This window comes from Chamaea fasciata, unplaced genomic scaffold (assembly GCF_029207755.1).
Source record: "Chamaea fasciata isolate MVZ Bird 193981 ecotype frontalis unplaced genomic scaffold, bChaFas1.0.hap1 SCAF_13, whole genome shotgun sequence".
In the NCBI taxonomy this organism is placed as follows: domain Eukaryota; kingdom Metazoa; phylum Chordata; class Aves; order Passeriformes; family Sylviidae; genus Chamaea; species Chamaea fasciata.
The window spans coordinates 4624628-4633301 of NW_027094098.1; the positions used below are offsets into that span (position 1 = coordinate 4624628).

The window sequence follows — 8674 nt, forward strand, 5'->3', positions numbered from 1 at the left end:
GCAAGATAATGGAACAGTTTATACTGAGTGCCATCCCGCAGCACCTACAGCATGGCCGGGGTCTCAGGCCCAGCCAGCACGGGTTTAGGAGAGGTAGGTCATGTTTGACCAACCTGATCTCCTTTTATGACCAGGTGACCCGCCTGGCGGATGCAGGAAGGGCTGTGGATGTTGTCTATTTGGACTTCAGCAAGGCTTTTGACACTGTCTCCTACAGCACATTCCTGGAAAAGCTGGCAGCCCACGGCTTGGACAGGAGCACTCTTTGCTGGGTTAGGAACTGGCTGGATGGCCAGGCTCAGAGTGGTGGTGAATGGTGCTGTATCCAGCTGGCGGCCAGTCACCAGTGGTGTCCCTCAGGGGTCTGTGCTGGGGCCAGCTCTGGTCAATATTGTCATTGATGACATGGATGAGGGTATCGAATCTTTCATTAGTAAATTTGCAGATGACACTAAGCTGGGAGCGTGTGTCAACCGCTTGGAAGACAGGATGGCTCTGCAGAGAGATCTGGAACGGTTGGGTCAATGGGCAGAGTCCAACAAAATGAAGTTTAATGAGTCCAAGTGTCGAGTCCTTCACTTTGGCCACAGTAACTCCCTGCAGCGTTATAGGCTGGGGACAGTGTGGCTGGACAGTGCCCAGGAGGAAAGGGACCTGGGTGTTCTGGTCAGCAGCCGGCTGAACGTGAGCCAACAGTGTGCCCAGGTGGCCAAGAGGGCCAATGGCTCCTGGCCTGGATCAGGAACGGTGTGGCCAGCAGGAGCAGGGAGGTCATTCTTCCCCTGTACTCAGCACTGGTGAGGCCACACCTTGAGTGCTGTGTCCAGTTCTGGTCCCCTCAGTTTAGGAAGGACGTTGAGATGCTTGAAGGTGTCCAGAGAAGGGCAACAAAGTTGGTGAAGGACTTGGAAAACAAGCCATATGAAGAACGACTGAGGGAGCTGGGGTTGTTTAGCCTGGAGAAAAGGAGACTCAGAGGTGACCTTATCACTCTCTACAACTTCCTGAAGGGTGGTTGTAGACAGCTGGGGGTTGGTCTCTTTCTCCAGGCAGCATCTGACAGAACGAGAGGACACAATCTCAAGCTGCGTCAAGGGAAATATAGGTTGGATATTAGGAAGAAGTTTTTCACAGAAAGAGTGATTAAATACTGGAATAGTCTGCCCGGGGAGGTGGTGGAATCACCATCCCTGGATGTGTTTAAAAGGAAACTGGATGTGGCACTTGATACCATGACCTAGTTGAGAGGCTAGGGCTGGGTTGGACTCGATCTTGAAGGTCTCTTCCAACCTACACATTCTGTGATTCTGTGATTCTGTGATCATGTTTAGACCAGTTTTCAATGATCCTGCTGAGGTTTTGTCACGTATTAGTACATGTTAAGGTCAGAAAAGGCAATTTGCACGATCAACAGGACAGATTTCTTGATAACTCTCAGCAGCCCTTGGGTAAATGTGTTTTTCAGCACTAATAACTGTGGCTGACTTGTATTTCCTCAGGCATCATCTAAATTACCATCCATTATGGCCAGAATTGCTGTTGCAAATCAGAATAGGAAAAAAACCCCACAATTTAATGGCTGTGAAGCTCAGCAGTTGTTTGTGAATGGCCAGGGCTTGGAGCACATGTTTCAAAAGGTTCTGTTCTCCAAAAAGGTGCATTTTACTACTTGTGTGGGTGTTCTTCCTGCAGGGAAAAAGTTGCCTGAATTCTGCAATGGATTTTGTTCTCTCTCTGCATTTTGCCTTATTTCTCCTGGATTTAAGTTTCCTAATTGCAGTTTTTCCTGTGTGCAACTTGAAACCAAAGCCAATTGATCTCTGAACCTTGCATGATACACTGAAATAGACTGAATTTAAGTGTATTCCTTTAGCACATTTCCCTAATTTATTGAAATGCAGATATATTAGGGCTTCATTTAGTACTGAATCCTTTAATTACAATTAAGAAAGTGTTCAGGGTGTGGGAAATTCATCAGCACAACAAAAGGAATGAGAGGACTTGCTTTTTAATTTGTAACATCAAAGCCGGCCCAGCTTTCAGTTGTGCTTCAACGTCTTCTTGGTCTCTTTTCCAACATCAGGTATTCTATTATTGTGTTTTTCTCCTGAAATATTTGACAGCAAGATTTATGAAATACATTTAAATATAAAGGGTAAAAAAAGGTAAACGTATTTCGTGTATAATCAACTACATTCTGCAAATCTAGAAACAGCAGCACACCCTTCTGGAGCAGATGGTGACAGTACATTGAACGTGGAAACTCTTTTGGGACATAAAAATTCTACTTTTTTTCAGCAAAGTTAATGTGCAGTTAATATAAGCATGATATCAAAGCGATACAGTAGGATACACATTAAGGCTTGACATTTGATGAAAGGTTTGTGATTTGGAGGAAGCTATAAATAAATAGGGGAGTTTTTTAAAACAGTTGGAAGTTCTTTCTTTGACTGTGCCAAGTACCTCCACTTGCAAATCTCACTTCACCAGCAATATGTTTAATGGAGTAAGATGGGAGAGAAAAATGTTTCTGGCCAATCACAGAAGTGTGGTTTCTTCCCTTTCTGTAGAACAATAATTTATGATCACTGAAGATGTCTATTTGTATCTCCATTTCTCTGATGGAAGTGGTGATCTCAAATGGTAAAAGTTGACAGCAGTGTAACAGTTCATACATTGACCTCGAGTTTTTCAGATTCTTGATCTGAAATTGCTCTTAAAATGTGTTAAAACTATTAAATACGTGTTTCCCATTTTATTAACACTTCTTTGTAGACTACAGTTTGCCAAAGTCTTTGACTGTACCTATCCTTTGAAACTGGAACACTTTGGTTTGGTTAAACTCCTGAGCTGCACTTGAGCTCCAAAACCCCAGACCAGCATCAATGAATGTGAAGGATCTTTTTAAAAGTCTTCTTGAAATTGTGGTTACAGAGAGGATAGAGGAATGGATTTAGGGTGGAGTTCATGTAGCCCAGCCATATGGTGAACTTGTGCAGTCCTGAGAGCTGCTCCTGGTCGCGGAACGTGATCACCAGGAAGAGCACGAAGTAGGGGATCCAACAGAGCATGAAGGCTGCCATGATCACCCCCAGCTGCCTGGCTGCCTTCCTCTCCCTGTTCCCGTGCCGGTGGGTGCTCCTGGAGGGGCTGTGCAGGGTGTGCCAGGTTTTCCTCAGGAATGTCAGCCCCCTGGACTCCCCGTCCTCTGTCCTTCCCTGAGGACAACGGGCTCCTCTGGGGCTGGGGCTGGGCTTTGCATGGGGGGCCACCTCAGTGAAGGTGTGGTTGTCTGATGCCACGCTGGAGTCACTGTCCTGGCAGCCAGGCTGCTCCTTATTCCCAGGTGTTTTGGTGGCACACACCCTTTTCTTCCCTGCTTTATCCAAGCCAGGCTCAGGCTTGGCTGTGCTGAGAGAGAAACAGCTCCACTTCGGGACCTTCCCATTACTCACTGCCTTTGAAGCCTTGTCAGGATTGCTGGAATGAAGCTCTGCCTCCACTTTTTGTGGCTCTGGGGGGCTTTGCTTGTCTGTGCCAGGGGCGTTCTCAGCTGAGGTTTGCTTCTGGAGGAAAATACTTTTCCCATCCTTTATTTTAGTCTGATTTTGCACAGTGGTTTTCTCCATGGAAGACCAATAAGATCTGTTGGAGAGCTCTCGGTGCTGGCAGTGCTTTCGGACCGCCCTGAAGATTTTACAGTAGAACCACAACATCAGCAGGGAGGGCAGGTAGAAGTTGAAGATGGCCGTCAGCACTTTAAACCAGGTGACCTTGGAGAACTCCGTCTCGCACTTGTCTTCTGCCACCTTCCTGTGCCCATTGTTGGCAAAAATGTGCCAGCCCAGGATGGGGATGACCCAGGTGAAGGAGAGCAGCCACACCCCCAGGATGAGGAGTGAGGCTCTCATCTTGGTGCGGTACTTGAGGTACCTCAGTGGCTGCTGCACCGAGCGGTACCGATCCATGCACAAGATGAAGAGGTTGAAAATAGAGGCTGTGCTGGCCACGTAATCCATGGAGAGCCAGAACAAACAGGCTTCCAGCCCCAGGGGCCAGCTGGTGCTCAGCAAGCCCACGATGTTCAGGGGCATCACGGCCGCCCCCACGATCAGATCGGCGACGGAGAGGCTCACGATGTATAAATTGCCCACGGTCTGCAGCTTCTTCTCCGTTTTCACGGCGCACAGCACTAAAATGTTCATGACGATGGTGGTCAGGGAAATGCTTCCCAGGAGCAGGCCTAGGACAACCAAGGGAGCGTTGCTGGAGCTCTCTGTTGTGTTGTTGGGCATCTTTCTCGTGGGTACAGAGAGCGAGAATCCCAGTGGATATCCAGGCCTTGGACATTCAGTCATGGTTTGCACTCCTGGATGAAAATGTGTTGGGTTGCTTGGAGATTTTTATTCCCAGAACTAGAGAAAATAAAGAAAACAAACCATACTCAATTGCTGTAGTAAGATAATAAAGCGAATTTGTGCCTCACCTTAGCACTGTCCCTTTTAGGGCTTTCCTAAAGAACAGTTTTTTGCAACATTTTACATACAGGTAATCTGTGTTTTATGAAACTCCATTTATCAATGCCAAACAGTTTTCATAGAGCCGCATCTATTTCTGGCCCCAGAATAGAAGAAGAAATTTGATTCCTCACAGTTTTAATTAATTATATCTCATTAAACAGCTGATCATGAACCATAACATAAACTCCATATTGGCAAACCAATTTAAAATATGGTAGTAAAAAGCAGTATTAACATATTCTGTACTAAATAATTTAAGCAAGCCAGTGCTTATTTACAACCTCCATCTAACAGTTTGAGAATCCAGCAGTTGGCAGTCAGTTGGCAGTTATTCAAATTATAAGTAATGAGTAGTCTCTTCCTAGATAATTTAGGCTCACACAGATTTCAAACATTTAAAGATGCCAAGCCTATTTGAGATCAAATGCAAAATAAAAGGATTTTTCTGGATTAATAAGCATCTTCTGCTTCCCAACTGCTAACTTCATGTGTTGATCCGCAGTGCAGAATTGATTAACAATATTTTACATCTTGGAGCAAATGATCAATTGACCAAATTCTGCCTCCAGTCCATTGATGAAAATTGTCTGTGAGGGTGACACACATTTTGTGCCATTTCATAGCTTGTCTGAGTTTATGTTCTGGTAAACGTCTCAAAGCAATAAGGAAGGAAATTGAGACCGTAAATATATTTGCTCAGAGTATTTACACAAGTAACACTGAGATATGCACGGGATTTCTCACCCTCATAACTCTAAACATGACCAGAGCAATACAATGCAACAGATTGTTCAATAATCAGCATTTCCTTTGGAAATTCAATGATGCAATACTTCATTTAACATTATCCTTTTCATTCCACTAATCAGGGTTTAAGCTCAAATGATTTGTGCTTCCTTATGAGAGGTCAAGTTCCTTCTTGCCTGGGCTTTACTCACAGGTGGGTGTTGGGAGAGGAGCTGTGCCCTTGGTGCCAGCAGCATCCATAGGCAGAGGAATGAGGAGCATCCTGGGCAGTCCTGTGATCCCGGGTTCCTTCAGGCTCTGCCAGCACAGCTGCTCTGTGGCAGCTGCTCACAGGTCACAGAGCCCTTGAGCATCTCCTGAGAACGAGGACACAAATTACTTCATGGATGTTTAGGACAGAAATTCCTCCATGGATGTTTAGGACAGAAAATACTCCATGGATGTTTAGGATAGAAATGACTCCATGGATGTTGAGGACAGAAGTGACTCAATGGATGTTAAACCAGCATGTCTGTAAGTGCTTACATCCCAGTCTGTGTTTTTCTCTCTGCCTCTTCAAGTGTTTTTAAGTTTAAGTGTATGGGGCATGGCCAAGGCAAGGAGTTGATGTAAGTACCTGGACTGATCTTCACCCCCACACATTTTCATTTAAATGTATGGTAAAATAAAGGGAGAAAAGGCAACTTTGTTGTGTCTTCAATTGAACAAAAATACCAGCAAAGAAAGCTGCCTGGTGAGGGAGCTCTCCTTGGTTGTATTTGGAATATATGAACTGCATTTGGGCTTGGAGTGGACGATCTGCAGAGATCCTTCCAACACTAACAAGTCTGTGATTCTGTGACTAAACCAGCAGAATGCAGTAAATGGTGTTCACTTCTTCCCAAACTTTCTCCTTAGCTCTGCTGTGGTTGGATGGGCCAGGATTTAGGAAGCAACTTGCAGAATTGATGTGGGCTACTTCTGCTCCAAAGAAGGTTAATGTGTCCTTTCTTCAGGAGCTACTGATGTAATTCCTTATCTCTACTTCAGTTGCCAGTAGAGGAAAGTAATAATAATAATGAATGAATGGGGTTTAATGTTTGCACAGTTTAATTACGCTGAAACAAAGTTCACTAAGAATGGATTTAAAAAAAACCAAACCAGCCGAAAACCTTGGATTGCTTTGTGGAAGTTCTAAACCCTGATCTTACCATGAAATGCCTCTTTAATTTTTGCTGTTTGTGAAGAGCTTTTTCTACAGGGAGCCTCAGCAATCATGCTTTGTTATTGTATTACATTTCCAAGGAACAAGAATCTACTGGGAGATGCTAAATGGATGCCTTGGTGCCTTATTAGTGCAGGTGCAATCTATTAAGCCCTGACTGAGTGGGAGTAAGTTTCTAGAAATTGGCACATCCCTTGCTGATGGATTTTTAAGAAATTACAGCTCCAAACAGCAATATTCTTGTTCATCAGACTAAATTGAAGGCAAAAAGTGAGATTTTAATTCAGATGGCCTTTGCTCACGCTGTTGTACTTAAGAGACTTATTTATTTCTATTGATTTTCCCCCCTAAATTATTCTTGAGTTGTTGAAAGTACGTTCAACATGTTAGAAGTTTGATTAATGTCCCTCTCAAAAACTCATTCATTCCTCTGTAAGGGAACAATCCCTATTCAATGCCTGCCAATATTCAAGGAATATTTTTGATAAAAAGTAAACAAAAAAAACTTGGTAAACCTGCCTGTTGTTCCCACTCAAATGACAACGTCTCAGTCCAGCCGGGACAATTTGGAAGTGTAGCTTCAGGATCCTTCAAGCAGCATAACCAGCTACTTAATTAAACTATTTTCTACACACCACTGTATTTACTTCCTTTTTTTTTCTAAGTAAATTTATTATTTCGAGTTTGAGCCTTAACCTGAAGTTATCACGAGGTTAGATACAGACTTTCTTGACTGTGGCTGGCATTTTTTTAACCACTCTCTCTAACACTTGGCCTATATTCTGTGAACATTTAAAAGAGCTAACAGGGGATGGACACATTCCAAAGAATGTTTTGGCCTTCCAAATGTAAGCTCAGACTTCCATGAAACTCCTCTTCCATTTTCTGGTTTAAGTTGTTCTAAGTGTCATTTTTTCCATGACAAAATCCAGTCTTGTTCTTGTGATAGCATTTCCCAAATATGGGTTATTTTTGCCAAGAGATTGGAGGAAAAACTCATCTTGTCTAGAATCCCCAAGCTTCCAGATATGGTTTTAATTTTCCCTGCTAATATAAACATCATCAATGTCAACTAATTGCTCATCAATGTGATCCCTAGGCAAAACAGTATTTAAATGTAATTTTCTTTAAGTATTGCTGTGCTGTCTTATATTCTTTACTCCATTACTTATGTGTAAAAAGAGAATTTGCTATAGGTGCCAGACCTGTGAAATCTCTGCTGTAATAGGAGAAAAGACCTTTGTGCTGTGATGCAGTGAGTAAACCCATGAGCTGTAAAATCCTTTATAAACAAAGGGGAATTTCCCAGGAATGTAGTTCCTTTAAAGCTGAACAGCTGCAGTGCTGACTTTCTATTCTGGGTCTGGAACCCACTATCCCAACTCAGTCTAACAGGACATCTTTCCTACAAGGAGAGCAAAAAACCCCTTGATTATTTTTTGGACTCCACCTCGTGCTACTACTGACTCCAACCCCTGACAACTGTGAAACTTGGTGGGTTTAATCCTTCTGCATCACAAATATAATTAACTTTTAAAAATGTAACTCACCCTGTCATTCAAACATAAAGATCTGGTATCTGGCTCTTTCCAAGTGGCTTGAAAAATCACTACTCACAAAAGTTAAAAAAAAAAAAAAAAAAGTATGTGAAGAAGACTTGGGAGTTCTTTAATTTGGAACCCATATTTTCAAACATCTGGTCACGTTTGAAAGTAACTTGATGAGTTCCTTCGTATTTTAGCAATAACTCATTGAAAATACAAGAGTTTTCCTTTATAGAAATACACATCTGACTTCAACAAACTCCTTTTCAAAAATTTTCTTCCAGGCAGCTTTAATGGTTTTTGTTCTTTCCAAGTGACTTGGGAAGTCACTACTCACAAAAGTGAAAAACAATGTATGTGAATAGGAGTTGGGAGTTCTTTCAGTGGTGAGGTTGATCACTGCGAAAACACTTTGGGATTTGCTTGAATTCAGCTCCAGTGAACTTTTGGTGCCTTGGAACTGTGTGAAAACCATCATAAAAATGTACAGATAGTGGGTGTGAGGAGTCACTGTCTCCTTGTACTGGGAATAAAAGTAAACTGTTACTGAAAGATTTATTTGGGGTCACTTTTTTTTTTTTTTTGTCTTTAATTTGGAACCCATATTTTCAGTCTCTTCAAGCATCTGGTGAACTGACTGTAGTAATTTGATGAGCTCC

At 42.9% G+C, this 8674-nt stretch overlaps 1 protein-coding gene across 1 annotated transcript; it reads right to left on the reverse strand.

Annotated features, from left to right (window-relative positions):
* Positions 1-1929: 1929 nt before the first annotated feature.
* HRH1 (histamine receptor H1) lies at positions 1930-5611 on the reverse strand. The gene is made up of 2 exons (XM_066195305.1): positions 5459-5611; positions 1930-4415 (listed from the first exon to the last, which is right to left on the reverse strand). Exon 2 carries the CDS (start codon positions 4356-4358, stop codon positions 2883-2885), a length of 1476 nt encoding a protein of 491 aa, XP_066051402.1. The 5' UTR covers positions 4359-4415; positions 5459-5611; the 3' UTR covers positions 1930-2882.
* Between the last annotated feature and the right edge of the window lie 3063 nt (positions 5612-8674).

Coding starts and splice junctions, on each gene's coding strand:
- HRH1 (XM_066195305.1), bottom strand. CDS start 4,358: ATGACTGAATGTCCAAGGCCTGGATATCCACTGGGATTCTCGCTCTCT.